This window comes from Nelumbo lutea, chromosome 1 (assembly GCF_056320005.1).
Source record: "Nelumbo lutea isolate HS-2025 chromosome 1, American lotus-T2T, whole genome shotgun sequence".
Classification (NCBI taxonomy): Eukaryota; Viridiplantae; Streptophyta; class Magnoliopsida; order Proteales; family Nelumbonaceae; genus Nelumbo; species Nelumbo lutea.
Window position 1 is genome coordinate 119,317,322 of NC_142684.1, and position 23,924 is coordinate 119,341,245.

Below are 23,924 nucleotides of genomic sequence, written 5' to 3' on the forward strand. Positions count from 1 at the left end.
CATGGTGCTTAGCTTTTGATAGAATGTGTTTCCATATCTTGAAAAATGAAAGCTAGCCATATTGTGAGATCATTACAGGTCTCCTCATTGGAAATTAGATTGTAAGTCGATGGCTGAATCTTGTCTAACTAATTATTCATTTGCTGTGAATTATTACAGATGTCATACATTGCCAAGGGCCGCATTATTACTTGTAACTAATCCAAAACTCAGTGATTCAGCTCTGTACCCACTGAATGGACTCCCATACAAACCAGACAACCTTATAGCCTGTTCACTTATTTAGGAGCATTTCTCAACTAGTAAACTCTATTAGGCTCTAGCAGAAGAAAAAGGAGCTAATTTACATACACGAGCAAAGGCAGTACATGTTATTATGAACAAGGAAACGCCCACAGCCCCGCCAGCCCCCATGATCTCAGCTTCTCCAGTAACCACAGAATCAGTATTTCTTGCAATCCATCCAAAACTCTTTGTCCCACGGATGTATTTAATACTATATGATGGTTCCGTCTTTAATTGTTGCATTCTTCAGTATAACTACGATTCCAGACCTAATGTAAAATCCTTCATCTGGTCGGTCTGCTTCTTGAACATTCTAAGAATTCAGAGATTCAGAGTATTTAGATGGTGCGCCAACCACAGATAAAACAAGCATAACTTAAATGATTTGGATTGACAATTCATTCTACAAAGTTTTTAAACAGGAAATAAAATACTTGAGCATGGAAAGCAGCTATATACTTACATCTTTATTTTCTATTACCACATCTCTTCCTATCTTCGCATTCTTGTCAATTATGCAGTTCCTTAAATAATAGGAAATATCGTTAGGAAGTTGTAGAAAATTGGCAATTATTCTCTCACACACAAAATCAATGAAACATGCGTATCTACATGTGCATTTCTCTGAGTGTTCAGTAAAGGCTGAATCACACCTGATTTTGGTATTTTGTCCGACACCAATTGGAACTTTCCCCTCAGCCAGCAGGGATGCGATTTCAGATTCAGTTTGATAATAGTCTGCACCCATCATCATAGTATCCTGAAAAGACAACAAAAAATTCTGAATACAACCTATGGTTGTCATCAAGAATAAAACCTGCTAAGCACACAAAACCAATCAATGTGGAATTGGTTATTTTAAAGTCTTGTTATGCTTAGATTCAACTAACAGCCATTATCCCTGTGCACGTCTAAGGAAGCCTTCTTTTCTTGTTGGATTCAAACTTTCATCAAAGAGAAAGAAGTAGCTTAGTCTTGTTTAGGCACCTTTTTCTTTTGCTAGAAGAAATTTGCACATTAACTGTGGTTACTCACCATAAGCTCGACACCATACTCCAAACGTGATCGCACACCCACTACGGAGTGTTGAACACTACATTCCCGCAAGAAGCACCCATGTGAAATTATTGCATTAACAATCTGCACGAATTGGTTGAATTATGATTCCGGAGATGCAAGAAGCAAAAGATGAAGCAACAGACTTTATCTAGTTTATCGAGCATACCCGGCATTTGTCAACTTTGGTAGGTGGTAAGAATCTAGGAGACGTAAAGAATGGTGTTTTGGGGTCATAGAACTCAAACTTGGGTGGCTGAATTACAGATAAATTAGTAGTTAGTTTGCAGAATACAGTAAATGTGTACCACCAGTATAACTTGCAAATGTTCTGAACACTTCAATGGCTTTAATTTGCAAATAGACAATAATCAATAGTGCATTATCTAATAATACTTCACCTGTTCGGTCAAGGCTAAATTAGCACCAAAGAAAGACTTGATTGTTCCAATGTCCTCCCAGTAGTCATTAAACAGATACGCCTATCAAAATATGAAAAAAGAAATAGACATTTAAAACACAATAATGCAGAATAAGCATTAAAGACAACAATGCAGTTTCATGCCTAGCCTAAGCTTGGTCTCCTATTTGAAGAGAGGATGTGGATGTGATGTAGGACTGCCTACGCTAATACAAAATTAATGTAGGATTGGATGCTTTAATATCAAATAGATGTAAGATGGCTATGACCCAAGGGTGAGTGTAGGAAGGAATTGATTGAAATCTAAGGTTGGACACCACAAACATGTAAAATGACTAAAATACCATTTGCCATCATATGATCGCATTTCCCTTTTATCTCCTATTGCCTTATTTAACATAAATGAGCAGATAATGTACAAGATGAATGCTATTTTTCATATTAAATGCTACATAGTAAAAAGACAAATATTTTAGACCATTATTTGTATTAATATGGTTAGAATTCATAAAGAAAAACATGAAATATTTTGATTGTATGTACTTTTCTGTAGATTGTGTCTACAAGTCCATGCTTTCTCCTCTTGCCAAGTCAGACTCTTAGAAACATGTTAGAGTTCTACTTCAATGCCCATGTCCAATACAGTAACTCGCTTATGCATTAGAATGAGGAACTCAAGTTTAGGGTTTATTTCTTACCTGGACATTGTGCTCCTTCACAGCAGCTGGAATGATTTCAGATCCAAAGTCATTGCATGTGGGATACCTCCACCTTAGAAGCTTTAGCAAAACCTCTGTTCTGAATACGTAAACTCCCATTGATGCAACGTAAGGATATTTGATGGCTTCTTGTTGAGACAACCCAAGAAAAGCGATATTGACTTGCTGTAGTGACCAAGAACAGTTCTTAGATTAGGTAAAATCTTTTGTGTATGAATCATGGTAATGCTATGTGTCTGAAAATACGACTTTAGCACAAAAATGAATGAAGCACAGAGAGTAATGAACCCAAAAGTTTAATGGTCTTAAATTTAGTAGTAAAAATAGTATATGATGGAGTAGATTTCCCATTAAATAGAACAACCAGGAAACATACAAGGAAATTAGGAAATACAGAAGGAGACATATAGAAATAGTTGGAAAAAACTTTGTTACTAATTCAGTTTATCTTTCTTCTATTGAAGCTTGGCAGAAAGAGGAGAGGAAAGTCTGGACCTAAACCACCAATCCTCATAGTTTTTTCAGGTTTATGGCTTGCTAGTTAATTCTCAGTTTATATGTAGAAAATTTTTGGGATTTGAGAAATTCCAAACCTACTGTGAGATGATTTTTCTTTTTTTTTTTTTTTGTTTAATACAAAAGAACTAAGATAGTATCCAGCCAATTAGTATTTGAACATACTGGTGTAACTTGATGAAATCAAATCCAAGCCATCCTTTTGCAACCTTACCCATTTCCATTGGGATTTCTCATATGTCCCCATTCTTTTATCTTTCAAAAATTTTACAGCCATTTGTGTTTCAAGAAGAATTTCTCAATTCACTTGGTATCAAATGCAATAACAAAGATGATCTTAGTCTGTTGCAAGAGGTTTTTGTATTCAACATAAAAGATTGGCAACCTGTAAGAAAAAAGGGTAACACTCTTGACATCTTTAAATGGACATAGGTTTCTTCTTTCCTTATTTTTGATAGAAGCAAATGGTATTGAAATTCCTCGGCTTGAAAGGATACTTGTATATTAATTTGCTTATGGGACTCTACAATAAAACAGTAATCTCCTCACTTTCTTTTCATCAACAAAATATGTTAACTATCAGGAAAAGATGATGAAACGCAGAGGGGATAAGATAGGCCTACCATTGCTTTAAGGTCAATACCCTTTGGTTTCTCAGAAAAATGGATGATGCGGCCTGTCTTGTCGATCTTCATCAATCCATAATCCGATGCACAGCTGCCAAATAATAGATCAAATTAAGATGAAGTTCAACAGCCATAAGATAAAGGAGTAATTCTACACAATTGACATAACAAAACATGTGCAAATGGTTTTGTGTAAGATAAATAGACTAATGAGTTCTAAGCATGCCTTCCATTCTATATTTTCCAGGTAATTACAATTCCAGACTCCAGAAACTATAAAATAGGGCACAGCTTCTATCTATCCTGTTGAGCTATCTTCCTAATTTAGGATAACATCAGCTTACATGGACTCATTTAAACTGGACAAGCTGACTATATTGGTTCTTAACATTACATGTTAATGACAGTTGTGAGTTTCAAAGCAGCACAGTCGTATGGAATCCTTGCTTCAGAAGATGTCTTAGATGAATAAAAACATATTGAAATGATATTCTAAGGTGCTGTTATCAGTAGAAGGAAGAAGAATGGTGTGACACGAATGAATGAAAAGGGTGTGACAGCCCTAGAGGTCGGCCCACCCATTTGAATGAATTCTGACTTCAACCTTCTTTAGTAACATAAGACAGCAGCATACGTCTATGTATTTTTACTAGAAGAAATTCTAATGATTAGGAAGTAGAACCCATGGAAAATATATTGCAGAAATTTCAAAAAGTAACACAATGTCTAGACCAACAATATGTAAGGGTTTGGAAATAGGATTGCTCAGGTTCTTCTCAGTTAGATCCTTTTACAAGATGTCAAGTTCTCAACCCTGTTACAATTTCCCAAGCTCCAAAATAGGGCTTTCTATTGTACCATCAAAAGTGGTCTTTCTGGTATGGATAGCAACGTCAGAGAAATGATTAACAGCTGACAAAGTTACAAGAAGGGGCTGTAATGGAAAGTAATGACTGTGCCCTGTGCTATGCCGAGGCTGAGACTGCAAAATGTCGATTTTTACATATTATAGTAAAACAAAGTTTTATTAACATAAATAAAAAAAAAGAAGTAGAACTGAACTAAGGTACCAAGGTAAAACTTTGTTACATCTTAGTTATAAATACTCAAAAGATACAAAATTTGCATTTTCAATAGTTTCCCAAAACCTATCTGCAAAACGTGATCTGCTTGTTTGAGCAAAATCTGGTAGAACCAGCACCCAATACATAACCATTTTGCCTATATCAGCCACAGTTCCTTCAATCCATCTAGATTTATTTTCCAGCAATCTCCTATTTCTTTCCTTCCATATTCCCAACATAATGCAAAAAGGATACAACTCCAGAAGATTTTGGTTTGTTTTTGCTTCCTTGAATTCTTAGCAACTTGGGGAAAAAAATCTCTTCTGGATCATTGGGCTGGAAACACCACATTGAAAAAATAAAAACACAAATATAAATACCATATGAAGCCAGCCAGGCAGCCACCTTACAAGAAATGAATGTCTCCCATTCTCTTCTTTAAGACACATGACATCTACCAGCGATGCTACTCATTAAATGATCTTCTGTCAGTATAGCATCCACTGTCACTAGCAATGCAAATGCCCCAACTCCTTTAATAGATAAAGTCTCCATCTGGTTCCTGTAATTGCATGTAACAAGGCTTGACTGGGAACCTGCCATTCTTACACTCTGTCTTCCACAATTCATCTCTCTATGCAGTAGAGACCCTCACCTCCTAAAGAACATGAAACATTCTTTCATTTCTCTATTAAGGGTATCCTAAACTTCAGGCACCACACCAACTGTTCTCCTCTCAACTCATAACATTGATTGATCTCAATGTATCCAAACTCAGCCTATATAAAATTGGACATAGAACACAAAACTTCCCCACTTCAATAAATGTTGTAAATGCTTGAAACTTTGGTGAAACGCATAAGGCTTTTCCATACACATCAATGTTGTAATACTCAGACTGGACACAAAACTGGAATCCTTGCCAGGTTGTGGGCCAAACAGTTTGACCGCATGTCAAATTTGAATGTGGTGGTTAGATGGTTGGTTCCTTAACTTTTATGCAAATGACTAGGGTTCAAGTGTTACAACTCACATTTTCAACAGAATAGGTTTATTGGTGTGTGGGTGTGTGTCTGTGTCTGTGTAAAAATTCCCGATTAGTACCCTGTACTTTGGGCCTAGTGCCACTTTGGTCCCCAAACTTTAAAACACGACAATTCAGTACCCAAACTTTCAAAATGTGCCAATCCAATACCAGCCGTTAACTATCAATTAACCAGCCATTAAGTGGCATTTGAAAAGACACAAATACCCTTCGAGTGCCATCTAATTTTCTTTATTAACCATCCATACGTTGACAAAAAATGAACAGTGGGCATTCTGGTGAACCCAACTTTCTTGAGTAGAAGAGAAGGATTTGGGACTGTTCATTTTTTGTCAACGTTTGGATGGTTAATAAAGAAAATTAGATGACACTTGAAGGGCATTTGTGTCTTTACAAATGCCACTTAATAAACTAAAACAGTGATTAAAAATAAAAAATGGGAGATTGTGGATTTGTTTGATGGCAAGGAGACAGTTGGATGCAGATAGGTTTATATAGTGAAGTACAAGGTTGATGGAAGTATAGAAAGATACAAGGCGAGGTTGGTTGCAAAAGGGTATACTCAGACTTATGGCATAGGTTACTTGGAAACTTTTGCATCAGTAGCAAAGATGGGTTTAGTCCGGATTCTTCTATCACTAGTAGCTACATACTCTTGGTCACTCTTCCAACTTGAAGTAAAGAATGTCTTTCTCAATGGGGACTTGCAAAAGGAGGTGTATATGGATCTTCCAGCTAGCTTCTACAATAATGTGGAAAAAGGAAAGGTATGCAGGTTGAATAAGTATCTATATGGTTTAAAGCAATCACCCAGAGCTTGGTTTGACAGGTTTAGAAGTGCATTGGTTGAATTTAGCTATACTCAAACTCAATCTAATCATACTCTTTTTGTGAAGAGGAAGGGGTCATTGGTGTCGGTTTTGATAGTGTATGCAGATGACATTGTAGTCACAGGAAATGATCTGAGTGAGATTGATACCCTGAAGAAGAATCTGCACAAAGAATTTGAGATTAAGGATCTTGGGGAGCTAAAGTACTTTATGGGCAATGAAGTGGCAAGGTCCAAGTATGGGATCTTCATCTCATAGAGGGAGTATGCTCTATATCTACTACAGAAGACAGGAAAACTTGGGGCAAAGGCAGTTAATACACCTATTTATTAGAACCACAAGATAAATGCTTCAGAGGGTGAACTAGTGAAGGATGTCGAAAGATATTTGATGTTAGTAGGGCGGTTGCTGTATGACACGACTAAACATCTATTATGTAGTGAGTGTGGCGAGTCAATACATGCATGCCTCACGAGTTCAGCATTGGGAGGCTATTGATAGGATACTTTCCTATTTGAAGGAACACCTAGGTAGAAGCATATTGTTTGCTGACCATGGACAGTTGAAGTTAGAAGCTTATACAGATGCTGATTGGGCAGGTGTCTAGATGATAGGAGATCTACATCAGGAATTTGTATTCTTGTTGGAGGTAATTTAGTTTCATGGAAGAGTAAGAAATAGACAGTTGTGGCAGGGTCAAGTGCAGAAGCTGAATACAGAGCCATGGCACATGGTGTTTCAGAGCTCCTCTGGGTCTGCTCCTTGTTAGGGGAGATTGGGGTTGAGGCCAAACAACCTATGATGCTATATTGTGACAATCAAGCAGCAATTAACATTGCCCACAACCCAGTCCAGCATGATAGGACAAAGCATATACAAGTGGATAGACACTTTATAAGGGAAAGGGTGACATCTAGAGAAGTTTGCTTGCCTTATGTTGCATTTGGCTTGCAGCTTGCTGATGTTCTTACAAAAGGAGTTGCAAGAAACAAGCTAGAGCATGATCTACACAAATTGGGAATGTGTGACATTTATTCCCAACTTGTGGGGAGTGTTGAGTTTTGGGCTGATATAACTTGTTTTTTATTTACATAGCATAGTTAGGGAGTTATTGGGCCTTAGGCCCATTACTTTATGTTTTAAGTTCTCACACATAACCGACTTACTAAGGGCATACTTGTCTTTGTACTCTCTTTTATTTATGAGTATATAATCTAATGAAAGGGGTGGCTAGACCTAATTTTGTGCTTCTCCCATTCTCTTTTGTCTCTCTTCTCTCTCTTTCTCAGTTGAAACCTCTTCTTCTCTTTCTTTTCTTCTTTCTTTTTAAGTTTTTATACCAAAACAGGTTGTCCAAGCTTTTCTACTAACCCATCCTGTTAGTTGTGTTTGAATGTGTGTTCCTAATATATATTTTATTAAATATATGTATATTCACATAGAATGTAAACTGCAAGACTTGAACCCTAGATAATTGGCCATCACGCCCATGCATAAGATGTGTTATATTTTACAAAAAAGTTTTAAATGTATTAAATATGCAGATCATGGTCAAACCATTTGACCAGTGACCTGGAAAGCATTCCAGTATTGTGTCCGGTCCAAGTCTAAAAACATTGGTGTGGATTTCTATCCCGGCTACAGTGATAAGCACCATTTGTACAGAAAGGAATAGAAGGTTGTTCCAGAATGCTTCCAAAGAACTGGATGACCTTATTTCTCTTTCATTTGGAAAGCTGGTTTCATGAGTTTCAGCTGCAAAGGGGCTTAGACTTCGGGCTTAGTGACTCTGTTGAGGTCTATGAGTTTATGGCAGTTGTATGTTGTTTAGTGGTGGTTGATCCCTGTCCAAGGTGTTTACCTTAGGGGGTCTGTTGTACTCTTTCTATGTTAATAAAGTTACTTTACCTTTTCTCAAAAAAAAAGTGGGGGATGGTTCTAGAATCAAATTTTGAGAAGATGAATGGTGTGGACTGGACAGGTTTCATGATCTATATATGTATGTTTGTGTGTATAATAATGATAAGATGGATTAATGGTAACAAGGCAACATACATAAATTTGAAAATCACCTGGGTTGTTGAAACCTGGATGGTTTTCAACAGTCTTCCAGATTTTGACCAATTCTACTGGTCTTTCAAAAAATTGAAAACCGGGACTTTAAAAAAATAGAATGCCTTCTGGTTTTGGGTTGACTGGTTGAACCATCTGGTCCAATCCAAGTCATACAACACTTATACACATACCCCATATGAAGAATGGACCTCCCTAGGGTCCCAGTCAAATCTAACTGCTCCATTTTTTTTATTTTTTGAGAAAAAGAGTAACTTTATATAAATAAGAAGAGAAAAAAGAGAGTATATGAAATGATGAACAAAAGGCTAGTCGCACATAGGTTACAACAGCATTATGCTATTACTATTGTAGAGAACACTGATGTGGGCCCCACGGCTGTGGTCCCCACTGTATTCGTATGACAGCACATGTAATTTTTGATTAGTTTGTCAGTGTTAGTTGGTAGTTATCTTAGACGGCTTGTTATCTCAGTTATTTATTTGCTTTATTTGCCATGAAAGCATTAAGGGCAATTCTGTCCTTTCCTACATTTAGTGAACATAAACTATAAATATTGAGAGAGTGGCGGCGGAAGATTCATTCGATCTGTCCCTCCTTTCAAAACCCTTGTGTACTTCTGCTTCTTCTCCTTTCTTCTACTTTTCTCAACCCGAAATCTGTTGGAATTCAAGACTGATTGTAGTCTTGATCGACTACTTGGTATCAGAGCCTATCTAGGGTTTCTCATGTGAGTCTAGTCCAGCTGACCACATGAGAACTGTCTAGGGCTGGAAGCTTACAAAGGACTGTTCGTTGGCTGATTCTTGGAGGTTACCAGAAAAGTTTATAGCAGCTGTTCAAAGACTTATCGAAGCTTGCAGAGTGTTTTGGTAATCTGGAAGAATCAGAGAAGGTTAGGGTTCAGGCCACGATTGAAGGTAGCGATCAGAGTTCTCTGGGTAAGTCTTTATTTTTCCCTTGAGATTGCTGTCAGTCAAGATAGGTTGGACCTATCTAGGAGGAGCGGCCGAACTCACCTATTTTCTCTCAGAGGTGATCAGTTTTTTTTAGGGTTTGTCATTAACCCTACGGCTAGACTTGATTGTGAATTCTTTTAGAAAGTGTGGCTGAGCACTGTTTATGTTCTCACAAAGGTCTTCCTAACCCTACGAATAAAACCCTAATTCTGCTTCAGCATTACAGATTGCTTTCTAAGAGGGTCTCAGACCTGTTTCTGGTTTCCGAGCCTGTTTTGGGGGTGAGAACTGTTATCGGACTGCATATATTCTCATTGCCGATTGGTTTCAGATAAGATCTGAACTGATTTCATACAGATTTCTGATTGTGATCGATTGTTTAAGTGCTGTTTTCTATTGTAGTAACCCTGATAGTTCTTAACTACTGATTCTTGACCAAGAATGGAGTTCAAAAATCGGGGAGAAGGTGTTTTTAGGAACAGCAGTTCTGGTAGTATGTCTGAGACTACGTTTCAGATTACAACTGTGAGATTTGACAGATCCAATTACTTGGAATGGGCCCAATCAGCCATGATGGCTATTGGGGGAAGGGGAAAACTTAGCTACCTATTGGGAGATGTGAAAGAACCTTCCAAGGAGGACCCAATGTATACCACGTGGGTTCTGGAGAACTACTTGGTTATGACATGGCTGTGCAACTCTATGCAGCCACGTATCAGCCGAAATTACTTGTGGGCAAAGACAGCCAAGGAGATATGGGATGCCATGAAAGAGACCTACTCCCAACCCCTTAATGTTGCTAGAGCCTATGAACCAAGTGTGAGGTGAATAATGTTAAACAAAGAGAGAAACCGGTCTTTGTTTATTTCTCTACCTTGAAATCCCTGTGGCATGAAATTGACCATCTGGAGACTCTTGAGTGGAAAAGTCCAAAAGATGCACAGACCCATAAAAAGCAAGTCGAGACCAATAGGGTGTTTGAATTTCTGGTTGGCTTGAATTCAGATTATGACATTGTGAGACAGCAGATACTGACAAGAGACAGTGTGACCCTCTCTCAATCATAATCCCTGGTGCATAGTGAAGAGACCAGGAGGAAGGTTATGATGCAACATCATCCCTTTCCCCCAGCCCTGGCAGCAGTAAAACCTAAGTCTGGGGGTGATACAAAAAGGGACATGAAGAAGGAAGATAAACGGGATCTGGTATGTGAACATTGCAAGAAACCCAAGCATACGAAAGATACATGTTGAAAGCTCTACCCTCATTTAATCCTAGTAAAACTGAGGAATAAAAGGGGTAATGCTCATATGGCTGTGAATACTAATTCTACATCTTCCTCAGGCACAAAAGGCACGCCCCTAGATACCTTAGCTGCTGCTTGGGCTGCCCTAATACAGTTGGAAAACGAGGTTGGGAATTCAACTCAATCATCTCAGTCACCATCAACCCCTGCCACATCTGCATTTGCTCATTCAGGTACTCAGGCCTCAGCCTACCATGGTTTAGCTCCAGGTAACACTGAACACTGTTGGGTAATAGACTTAGGTGCATCTGACCATATGACTAGTTTGCCATCATTGTTCACTACTTATCACTTATCTTCTGGTAGAGATAAAGTATCCATTGCTGATGGCTCTCTTGTTCCCATTTCTCGCAAGGGTAACATCAAGTTATCTGATACTATCTCTTTATCCTCAGTCTTGCATGTTCCTAAACTTAATACTAATTTTCTTTCAGTCAGTAGTATTACCAAACATTAGAATTGTTCAGTAACCTTTTTCCCTGACCGATGTGTTTTTCAGGACTTGGAGATGAGGAAGGTGATTGGGACTGGCCGTGAGACAAATGGGATCTATCTGCTTGGGTAGAGTTCTCATTGGAAAGAGCCAATGGATAAGAGGTCTTTTGTTTCTCAGTTTGTGAGTCTGGTTATGCTTTGGCATAATCGATTAAGTCATTTATCTTTTCGGTCTTTGAAAAGTTTGTTTCCTACTTTATTTGAGTCTGTTGAGATGTCAAATTTGAGATGTGAGAGTTGTGAGCTTGCCAAACATTGTAGAACATCTTATTCCTTGAGTAATAAAAGAAGTAATAATTCTTTTGGTATTGTGCATACCGATGTTTGGGGGCCATATCACATCCCTTCTATGGGTGGGTACAGATATTTTCTGTTGTTTATTGATGATCATACCCGTTTTTCTTAGGTCTACCTTATGCGTTTTCGAGATGAGGTTCCCGCTCTGACCCAGAACTTTCATCAGATGATTTTAACCCAGTTTAGGGTCTAAATCAAAGTCCTCAAATCTGACAATACAAAAGAATACTTTGCTAAGCCACTGACCTCTTATCTACTTGATCATAGGGTTATTCACCAGAGCACTTGTCCTCATACACCACAACAGAATGGGGTTGCCGAGAGGAAGAATAGGCACATTTTGGAGGTGGCTAGAAGCATCATGTTTACCTCCAATGTGCCCATCCGTTTTTGGGGTGATGCTATCCTCACGGCAGTGCATCTCATTAATCGGGTTCCTTCCCAAATTCTTGATATGAAGCCTCCGTTTACCCTTCTATACCCAGACGAGGAGTTGTTTACTGTCCCTCTTAAAACCTTTGGTTGTACCTGTTTTGTTCAGCTTCTTGGACCTCATCATTCCAAATTTGACCCTAAGGCCTCTCCAAATGCATTTTTCTCGATTATGCTTAAACTCAAAAAGGTTATTGCTGCTATGATCCTGTTTCAGGGAGGAGATTTGTCTCGATGGATGTCACCTTCTTTGAGGAGGCACCCTATTATCCTAGGGTTTCTCCTCAGGGGGAGAGTAGTGAGAATTTGGGTCTTTTTCCTCAGGGGGAGCACAGTGAGAGTGGGGTTAACTCATCTGAGGTTGTTCTTCCTTTATCCATTCCATTGAGTGATGAAGGCTGTAATGGTGAGGGTTGTCAGAGGGATCATGAGTTGAAAGTCTATCACAGGCGATGCAGGCAGGTTGATCTCGGTCATCGGCAGTCCAGGCCAGCTCCAATTCCTTCTACAGATCCAGATCCAGGTACTATAGTCCCAAGGCCCACTGAGATATCTTCCATTGTTGCTACTTCCCCCCCTTCTTCAGATGACCTTGACCTCCCTATTGCGGTCCGTAAAGGGAAACGGCGTTGCACCACATCCACAACTCACTGCATTTCCCAGTTTCTATCCTATGATCGTCTGTCTCCCTCTTACAGGTCCTATCTCACTTCCATTGCCAATATCCCTATCCCTAGAACAGTGCAAGAAGCCTTATCAGTTCCAAAGTGGAAAGATGCAATGAAAGTTGAGATGAATGCCCTTTTGAAAAATAATACTTGGGAGCTAGTTGACCTATCTAGAGAAAAGAAACCAGTTGGATGTAAATGGGTATTTACTGTAAAACATAATGTTGATGGCTCCATTGAAAGGTACAAAGCCCAGTTGGTTGCAAAAGGGTTTACTCAGACTTATGGTATAGACTACTTGGAGAATTTTGCTCCAGTAGTAAAGATGACTACTATTCAAGTTCTATTAACCCTTGCAGCAAGTTACTCGTGGCCCTTGTTCTAGATGGACGTTAAAAAAGCCTTTCTGAATGGAGACTTACAGGAAGAGGTCTACATGTAGTTGCCCACTGGATTCTATGATACAAAGACAGGTAAGAAGGTTTGCCGACTGAATAAGGCATTGTATGGATTAAAGCAATCCCTTAGAGCTTGGTTTGATAGATTCAGACTAGCCCTTGGAAAATTCGGCTATGTACAGGCCCAGTCAGATCATACACTGTTCGTTAAAAGAGTGAACTCTTCTTTGACCTTGCTTGTTGTATATGTGGATGATATTGTAGTGACAGGGAATAATAATAGTGAGATTGAGTCCCTCAAACAGCTCCTTCATCAAGAGTTTGAGGTGAAAGATCTTGGTGCACTGCGATATTTTTTGGGTATTGAGGTTGTTAGATCTAAACAGGGGATCTTTATTTCTCAAAGGAAGTATGTTCTAGATCTGTTGGAGGAAACTGGAAAGTTAGGTGTCAAGCCTGCTGATACACCCATTGAACAGAATCACAAAATCAGTGCAAAGGGTGGAGAGACTCTCGAAGACAAAGTTATGTTCCAACGGTTGGTTGGAAAGCTCCTATACCTCTGCCTCACACGGCCAGACATCAGTTATGTAGTCAGTGTTGTCAGCCAGTACATGCATTCCCCTAGACTACACATCTTCTTGCAGCTGAGAGAATATTAGCATACTTGAAGAGATGCCCAGGTAGAGGTATACTATTCAAGAACAATAATCACATGAAGGTGGAGGTCTATACAGATGCTGATTGGGCTGGGAGTGCTGATGACTGGAGGTCTACCTCTGGATATTGTGCCCTTGTAGGAGGTAACCTTGTCTCTTGGAGGAGTAAGAAACAAAGTGTTGTTTCCCGCTCTAGTGCCGGAGCTGAATACAGGTCAATGGCTAACAGAGTGGCTGAAATCCTATGGCTGAAGTCACTACTTGAAGTGTTGGGTATTAAGCCCTTGATGTTGTATTGTGATAATCAGGCGGCTATTAATATAGCTCACAATCCGGTGCAACATGACAGAACTAAACATATCGAAGTTGATCGACACTTTGTCGAGAAAGGGTTTCATCACAAGTGTGTCTCCCGTATATTACCTCCAACATGCAGCTCGGAGATCTTCTCACCAAGGCCGTTCCAAGGAAGAAGTTAGAGGCAGACCTATTCAAGTTGGGAATGACAAATATCTATTCCCAACTTGAGGGGGAGTGTAGAGAACACTGATGTGGGCCCCACGGCTGTGGTCCCCACTGTGTTCATATGACAGCACATGTAATCTTTGATTAGTTTGTCAGTGTTAGTTGGTAGTTATCTTAGACAGCTTGTTATCTCAGTTATTTATTTGTTTTGCTTGCCATGTAAGCATTAAGGGCAATTCTGTCCTTTCCTACATTTAGTGAACATAAACTATAATATTGAGAGAGTGGCGGCTGCAGATTCATTCGATCTGTCCCTCCTTTCAAAACACTTGTGTACTTCTGCTTCTTCTCCTTTCTTCTCCCTCTTTCTTCTACTTTTCTCTACTTTTCTCAATCCGAAATCTGTTGGAATTCAAGACTGACTGTAGTCTTGATCGACTACTACTATAAAATTTTTCCCTCTGAGCAACTGACTTGACTAAATTATCTGATACAGAGTTTAAATTCCTGGGAATCCAGATTAAAGATGCATTCAAGTGATGTAGTCAAGGTAGTGAGCCAGTCTCCAAGGTCCTCCTTCCATCTCCCCCAGCCACTTTATTGTGTTGCTAGAATCACCTTTGATCACCAGATTGGTCAGGCATAGTCTTCTTATGATATGGAGGCCATTTAGCACTGCTACGACTTCAACCATTGTAGAGTCTACAGTCCCTAATGGTCCACTAGAGAACCACAGAGGACTACCATCCCTCCTCAGAAACACACCCCCACAACCAGCTGGACCTGGGTTCCCTAGAGCACTTCCATTAAAGTACAAGGTCACCTCCTCCTCTTTGGATCTTCCCTTGATTGAGGAAGGTCCGTGGCTATTTTAGCAAGAGGCCAATAGCTGAAGAGAACAACAGCTCCACCAGGTTTTGCTGAAGCGTGTTTAGAGAGAAGTATTTGCACATCTCTGAATTCAACACCCACAAATTGAAAAGGTGAGAGGTATGAGAGTTTAGGTCTTCCAAAGTTAAAGCTTTTTTGTTAAAAGTGTGGTTGTTTCATACTTCCCAAACACCCCACATGACTGCTTGTGCTACTGTGTTCCAGTAGAGTTTACCCCTTTGAACTAGCCCTTTCCTTGCCATTGCCACAAAAAGTCTTTGATACTTTCAGGAAAAAACCCAGTTGTAACCGATCAGATTTAGGACCCGGTTCCAAACTTTCCTAGTTTCTGAACAGTGAAGAAAGAGGTGCTCGGTTGACTCTCCATTGTTAAGACAAAGAACATAGACATGGGGGGAAATGCACAATCTACCAGAGTGCTTTCTTTTGAAAAAGATCACAAGTATTTATCCTCTCCAAACAGACTTCCCAAACAAAGAAGGAAACTTTAGGAGGGACGTGACCAATCCAAAATTTCTGAAACGGAAACCCAGAATTTGAATCTTCTGACACCAAGGCCCTAAAAAAGGAATTGGTTGAAAATTTCCCAGAAGGAAGGAGTTTACAGATTCTTGTGTCTTGTTTTGAGGGGGAAATGTAGACCTCCCTTAAGGAATGTGTCAGATCTGCTAACTCAACAATCTCTACATCCCTTAAGGGTCTTCTTAAACTTAAATTCCAACTTAAAGAAGGAGAAAATTCTGAAAGGCAAGAAGCTATGGTACCCGCTTGGTTTTAGGAAAGGCTAAACAAACAAGGGAAAGAAGAAGCTAATGTATTTTCTCCCCACCACAGATCAGTCCAGAAATTAATTTTAGATCCATTCCCTACTCTATATCTGATAAAAGGGATAAAAGAAGAATAGGTAGAACTGATACCTTTCCAAGGATTGTTGGCTTTCACTCGATTCAAGTGGACCTTGCTATCCCACCCGTTGGCATGCTTTCCATATTTGCTGCTAACAACTGAGGCCCATAGAGTACCTGCTTCTAGAGGGAAGCACCATAGCCATTTTCCCAAGAGAGCTACATTTCTTTCCTTGATTTGACCTATTCCAAGTCCCCCCTGCTTCCCTTGATTTACACACTTTGTCCTAACTGACTAGGTGGTTCTTCTTTTCTCCACTCCCAAAGAAATCCCGTTGCGCTTTTCAATTCTGTTTTTGACCTTGGAAGGAATTTGAAACATTGAGAGAAAGTACATTGGGAGATTAGCCAAAGAGGCTTTAATTAAAGTAAGTCTACCCCCTTTTGAGAGGTACCCTTTCCTTCCAAGTGGCTAATCTCTTTTCACACTTTTCCACCACTGGATCCCAGAAGCTTTGACTTCTTGGATTCCCTCCAAGGGGCATCCCCAAATAAGAAATGGGGAAGCTCTTGACTTTACACCCTAGAATCTCCTTAAAGTTATGCAGCAAGTTTTACTTGTATTTATTCCCAAAATGCTACTCTTGGAATAATTTACATGGAGGCCTGACACCATCTCAAAACAAGTAATTACCTTTTTCAGATTGATGATGTTTTCCAAATCCGTCTCCAAGAATAGGATAATATCATTAGCAAATAGCAAATGAGCCAAGTGAATGACTTCCCTCCCAATTGTAAAACCTCTCAATAGCCTAAGACCTTTTGCTTTCTCAGTAAAGTAGCTGATAATGTCTACAACCAAAGTGAAAAGGAGGGGGGATAAGGGACAGCCTTGCATTAGGCCCCTGCTTGCCTGAAAGTAACCTTTGGGCTCTCCATTTACTAGTACCAAGAACCAAGCGGTACTAAAGCACCCTTTCATCCACTGCACCCATCTTCTTCCAAAGCCTCTTAACTCCAAGATGTTTAGGATCCCGTCCCAGTCAACTTTATCATAGGCTTTTTCCAAATCCAGTTTTACGACCACCCCAGAATTACTATTTTGTCTTCAATCTTTCTTCTACACATTCATTGGCCACTAATATGCTATCTATGATCTGCGTTCCTTTTATAAAGGCAAACTGGTTGCTGGAAATCAACTCTCCCAACACTTCCCTTAACTTGTCTACCTATACTTTGGCTACAATCTTGTAGATGCTACCCACTAGACTGATTGGCCTGAAATCTTTTACTTCCAGAGTACCTTTTTTTTTTCAGGGTTAGGGCTTTGAAAGTTGAGTTGTTTCCTTTATTTATTATGGCTGAAGTGCTGAACTTCTTTAAAGAAGTCTTTGAAGACTTCCAACAAATCTGCTTTTATGGTATCCCAACAGAGCTGGTAGAAGCACAACGGAAAACCGTCTGGCCCTGGAGCCCTATCTCCATCCATACTAAAAACCACCTCCTTGATTTCCTCCTCCTCGAACTCCCTTTCCAACCAAACCTGCTTATCCTCCGATAAAAGTCCACCTTCCCAGCTAGCCAATCAAAAAGGTCTATTTGTAGATCCTTGAAGAAGGATAGAATCTTTTCCTCGATCTCCTCTTCATCCTCCACCACTCTCTGATCCACTTCCAGCTTGGAAATATGGTTTTTTCTTCTCCTTCCTGCTGCATGGCTATGAAAAAATATGGTGTTGTTGTATCCCTCCTTCAGCCATCTTATTCTAGATCTTTGCCTCCAATACACTTCTTCCCTCCTAACTACCTTCACCCAGTCTTTTCGCACCTTCACTCTTTTCTTCTACCATCATCGTCCAAAGTCCTGTTTTGCTCCTCCCCATCTAGATCTTCCAAAACCTTGATCAGTTTGCTTTTTTCCACAAAGAAAGCTTTGAATTCCTCTTTTCCCCAACTTTGTAACTTCCTCTTAAGAAACTTCAACTTCTGTAAGAAACGGAACCCAGCCCACCCTTCAACTTTACATTCCTCCCACCAAGAAGCCACATTAGACTTAAAGTCCTTATGTAATGTCCAAACTTTCTCTAGCCTGAATGGGGACTTCCATCTTCTAAAAATTTCAGATTATAACACAACCGGCCAATGATCTGAAGTGCATCTGGGTCTGATCCCCTGTAGAAGGTTTGGGAAGTATTCCTCCCAGTCTGCAGTCATCAGAAATCTATCTAGTCTACAGCTCACTGCATTCTCCTACATGTTTGACCAAGTAAATCTCCCATTGCAAAGAGGGATATCTCGCAGATGATGCCTTGCTATGAAACTAGAAAAATCTCTCATGTTTCTGGTTATCTGTTTACCATTCGACTTCTCATGACTATATCCGGTGATGTTGAAGTCTCCCCCAATGCACCAAGGAAATTCCTCAAACTTGCGGATAGAGTCTAGTTCTTCCCATAATCTTGCTCTTTCGGAGGGAGAGTTAGGCTCATAAACCCCTGTTAAAATCCAGCAGAAACCATCTGAGGTATTGGTGAATAAAACAGAAATGGAAAATTCCCCTACGTCCACTTCTATTCCTGAAACTAACTCTTCTTTCCAAGCAATTGTCAATCCTCCTGCAGTCCCTGTTGCTGGTAAGGTTGTCCACATCTTTCCCCTTCCACCCCAAATAGCTTTTAATAATTTTCTGTCCACCATCTCTCTTTTCATTTCTTGGAGCACGACAATGTCCGGTTTTCCCTCTTAAGAGTTTCCTTTACTAGGCTTATTTTCAGTTCTCCTCCCAAACCCCTAACTTTCCAGCTCAGAATCTTCATCACTCCTCTACTACATTCTTTCCCTTACTGGCTCTACTTCCCACACCATAATGAGTATCCAGCCTCTGGTTTGTCAATCCCCATTGGAGTCTTTTCAATTCCCTATTCATCCCTAGTTTCTTTCTCGCATCCATCTTGGACGAGATCCCCTTATTGTCGTTCCTTCTAGTATCTTTTTCTTCTGGTCTAACTTCCCTTTCTTCAATCCAATCTGCCAAACCTAGGCTTCTTACCAAAGCTAAGTCTGCCTTGCCCATGGGAATTTCCTTCGCTGCCACTGCTTCCCCTCTTGAACTTTGCAGGCCACCTACTTCCTTGTTACCAATGAGCAAGGAAGGCATTGAAGACTATTGGGATAGCAAGACGCTTGAACCTTCTGAACTAACAATAACAATCCTCCATATTTACCAATAACCACTCCATATTTACCAACAATAACCTTCCTCCAAAGAGATTACGTCTCCTTCTCTAAACCAAACCTCCATAACCATTTTTCCAACAAAGCTTTGTTAAAAAGTTCTTCGGGTTTAAAACCTTTCCCCTTAACTAAATGAATTTTCTTTCCCCACCCATCTCCACCCCAAGGGAAGTCCTTTTGAAGTTTCTATGTTCCATCTACTATAGAAGCTGGAATTTTTAAGATGGATAAATAATATATGGACAGATTAGACAACACACTTTTAACCAATGATAATTCTTCTCCCAAAAGACAAGTATCTCCCCTTCTAGCCTGCCAACTTTTTATCAATTCTTTCCAAAATGGGTTGCCATGTAGTTGTTGCTGATGTCTTAGCCCTAATTGGCAGCCCCAAATAGGTAAAAGGGAATTATCCAATTCCAAAATCAAAAAAGGCAGCACAATCTTCCAGAAAATCATCCTCCAACTCACCCAACCTATCATAACACTTTTCAATAGGTTGACCTTTAATCCAATTAATAGCTCAAAACTCTTCAAAATAGTCCATGGATTAAGAACCTGTCTAACTGATGCGTCAAGGAAAATGAGTGTCATCTTCATATTAAAGATGAGATATCAACGGGCCATCCAACCCCACTTTAAAACCACTAATCAGTCTCAAGTGTCATCTATTTTTACGTTGTCACTTTACTAGGGCAATAACTTTAAGCTCATTTGGATGGAGAGGACGCCCCCCAGCGGCAATTGAAAATTTCTTCCATTACTGCCATATACAAGGTTTAAACAAGAAAGGAAAAGTAGTGGGGGAAACAATGCCCTTTGCTTTCTTCTGGTGCATTTGGGCTGGAAGAAATTCCTGTATATTTGAGAACAAATCTAGCATGGAGGATGTACAGAGAAGCCAAAGGCACCATGTGTTCTTGGTTGTCAATACACAAGGCACTTAGGGAGTTCCTTAAAGACAACATTTTGAACAGGATACTCTGTTTATAACACGATGACAAACCAAACACTCTTTGTTAATTCCCATTGTACAGATCCTTGCGTACATGGACTACAAGAGTGAAATGCCAACAACTATAAGAGAGAAATGGCTCAAAGCACCTATAATAAGGAAAGAAAGTCCACTTAACATACCTATCATCCATTGGTACACATGAGACTGTAATATCAGCATTTGTATCAACATGCTTCTGCAAATACATAGCAAATTTGTAAACCAAATTTGCAAACTTGCCAAGAAAGTTGATTAAAGAATTCTATGGTTATTGGGAGTCAATACAGACCTGAACAAAGTCCATGTAGTCCATCCGATAAAGATGATCACCAGATAGGATCAATATATTTTCAATATGCTTGTTCTTAGCATCCTACAGGAATCAATCAAGAGTCATCAAGCATGCATCTAATAACTAAATAAAATAACTTGAATCCTATCTAATATTTATCAGGGAAAATATCACGGGAGTAATTTAAAATTCCAAAAACACACCTCAAAGACCCATATAAATTGCCTCACAGCATCAGCTGTTCCTTGAAACCACCTCATTCCTGTTTCTGGTGTTTGAGTGGCCGCCAGAACCTGTGCTTGTGAAAATTTAATTTTAAGTTAAAATCTTGCACTAGAACTTTAAAGAACAAAGTAAATAGATTAAAACAATTTAAATTCTTTATAAACTATTAGTATGTACCCCAGTTTCTCAAAGACAACTTTGAGTGTAATAAGCACATCCAGGTACAAGCCTTAAAGATAGATTCCTTTTGACAATGCCCAAGACTCTAAGCATTACCATTGTAAGCTTGACTTGAATACATCTTAAATTTAACGTGAGATGGCCATCGGGTACTAGATTTTCTGGTTTGAAGAATAGAGAACTCCAATGAATCATACCTCTACAAAACCATCTCCAAAATTCACACCATTTCCAAAATTATATGTGCGAGCAAGGTGCCGGTTGAGAGAAGCAGAGTTAAACTGGGTCATTATGAATATCTTGTCTAAGCCACTATTAATGCAATTGCTCATGGGAACATCAATAAGCCTGTAACAACCTCCAATAGGAACCTACAGGAAACATCAAATATCTTAAAAGGAAATCCCAAGTTTCAATAATTCAAAATTGCATAAAAATCAATATAATCTAGAATATGAAATTACATATGTTGGAAGAATCTGTAATTCAAGAGAAGCATTCCCTTGTAAACTACTATTAATTAAACAAAAATCAGAACCACAGATCGCTCATCTCATTTTCAAGCAACCAAGCCCACGAGATCTAAATATTATCAGAGACAGAAATATCTTGCAGTAATTTCTTACAGCGGGCTTTGCTCTTCTGCTGGTCAAAGGAAAGAGGCGAGTTCCAGCACCTCCACCCAATATGATTGAAGCGACATTCTTTGGGTCTGCTATCTGCCTCCCAAGTAGTGGTGCTTGGGTGGTCTCAGTCTGAAGTCAAAACATAAATGAAAGGGTGAGAGCATATTTAGAGAAGATAATCTGAGTGGAAAGGAACCTTTAATTTGATCACTTTATTTTTGGCAATTTGATCATATAGTATCACAAACAATTGCAACCCAGAAAAAGGATTCATGAAAATTAATACCAATTCTTTCTTCAACTTGGGCATATAAAATGAAGGATTTAGCTATTCTAGAATTTGAAAGTGGCCTATTTTTCTGTGTAATAGTGATTAATATGAACAAAATAAACACGTATTTAATTAGTTTATTGAAGAAGGAAATGAGCTATGTACTGCATTACTTACCACAGTGTCGTTATTGACATCTGTAAGAACAGAGAAAGCAACACCAGTTTTGATTTTTCCGCCTCCGTTATCAGCTCTCAAACTCTTCGCCAACTTGGTACGCATTACCCCGTTCTTCAGACTCCCCCTGAGTCTCTCGCCCCAAAAAGCATTATTTCCATCCGTAATAAGCCCTTTTCTAACTTGTACGGGATGGGCATTGGGATTCAAGGTCGCACAACAACAATCCATTATAGTAGTAGCTTCACTGCTACTTCAACTCTACAAGGCTACAAAACAGTTACTCCAGATGAAGGAATCAATTTGATAAAGCTCAAAGAAAGAGCCCTGAGTCCAGATCCCAGGAAAATGGAATCCCGACACAAACAACAGAAGGTATCGAGTAGCAAGTGAAACACCAGAAGATCTTAAGAGAACCGGAGTCTTAAATAATACAAAACTTGAAAAACCCAGATAAAAAATAATAAATAACTGAAAGACTGAGATACGTAGATATTCGAAGACAAAATTGTACAAGTCTAACCACCAAACTTTAGGAGAAGAGAAATGGGTATTTAGGAAACATGATCAGTTTGCTTTTAGTATGCAGAAAAGGCAGATAAAGAAGGACAAGATGCGAGAATGATGGTAGGAGAGGTTGGTTTTATTGGGCTGAGTCGTCACAAGAATTCCTGCAATAGTTTATATATATAATATATATATATATATATATATATATATATATATATATATTAAAAAATGTAATTGCACGATTGATCTTCTCTCTGTCTCTGTGTGACTCCACCGCTGTTGGTAACTGAAGAATGTTGCTCCCTCTCTCTGGGTTCCACAATACCTATATGGCATCTGGGGATCTCATTTAAAGCCCAACACCTGTCTATTTCGACCAAAATTTTTTAAAGAAAAAAGACATAAAAAAGGGGAAAAAAAAAACATACAGAGAATTGAACTAATTTCTTTTCGTCAAATATAGTTTTTAGATTTTGGAAAAAGTCGTAGGGACTGCCATCCCAAGAGTATATATCTCATGTACGAGAGAAAGGAGAGATCCGACCGTTGTATATTCAAAGCCTTTCTGCTCTCAAATTGACGGTTGAGATATGCGTATTTCCCGCCACGAAACATGTCGCATATTAACTGCTGGTGACGCAGAAAGTAAGTGTTTAATAAATAAGTTATTAAAAACAATTGCTAAAAGCATTTGTTTTAAAGAGGGCTAGTATTGGTATTTTTGTGCTTATTTAAAAAATAAGTAATTATGAACAATTGATGAAAAAACATTTTTTTAAATAGGGGTAATATAGATAATTTTAAAAATGATGTGTGCCAAGATAGACAAGAAAGGTAATAAGCACTTATTGAATAAGCATTTAAAAGTAAATCCAAAATTTGGGTTTCTCAAATAAGCATTTATTCTCAGAATAATCACTTATTTTGGACTTATTTTTTAAATGCAAATAAGTACTTATTAGTATGGCCCCGGCTCAAAATAAGTGCTTATTTGAATAAGCACTCCCAAACTTAGCCTAAAACTTATAACTCCCAAAATAAGTGCATATAAACTATAAAGTCTTTTTTTTTTTGGAAATAACCATAGATATAAAATCAATATATACAATGACGGGTCCATGTCACCTTACTTCTCCTTTCTCCATTACCCTAACCTTGCATTCTCCTTGACTCCCTATCCTCTCCCCCTTCTCACCACTCCCAATCTGCTATCTTAGCTCTCTCTCTCTCTCTCTCCATTCCTCTCCCTTCCCATTGGATTCTTTCTCTCCACTTTCCCATAAAAATAGGTCCATAAGTTATTAAGATTTGGTTTTCCAAATCAAACAATATTTATATCTATAATAGTGATTTAAAGCAAAGA

At 39.0% G+C, this 23,924-nt stretch overlaps 1 protein-coding gene across 1 annotated transcript; it reads right to left on the minus strand.

Moving 5' to 3' along the window:
• Positions 1-100: 100 nt before the first annotated feature.
• On the minus strand, positions 101-22,714 carry LOC148877103 (glucose-1-phosphate adenylyltransferase large subunit 1-like). Its single transcript, XM_088981751.1, has 14 exons — positions 22,052-22,714; positions 21,604-21,732; positions 21,175-21,348; positions 20,776-20,865; positions 20,570-20,653; positions 20,421-20,476; positions 3,621-3,714; positions 2,461-2,646; positions 1,743-1,823; positions 1,511-1,597; positions 1,321-1,425; positions 939-1,045; positions 749-809; positions 101-598 (listed from the first exon to the last, which is right to left on the minus strand). Exons 1-14 carry the CDS (start codon positions 22,280-22,282, stop codon positions 497-499), a joined length of 1,587 nt encoding a protein of 528 aa, XP_088837877.1. The 5' UTR covers positions 22,283-22,714; the 3' UTR covers positions 101-496.
• Positions 22,715-23,924: the final 1,210 nt, after the last annotated feature.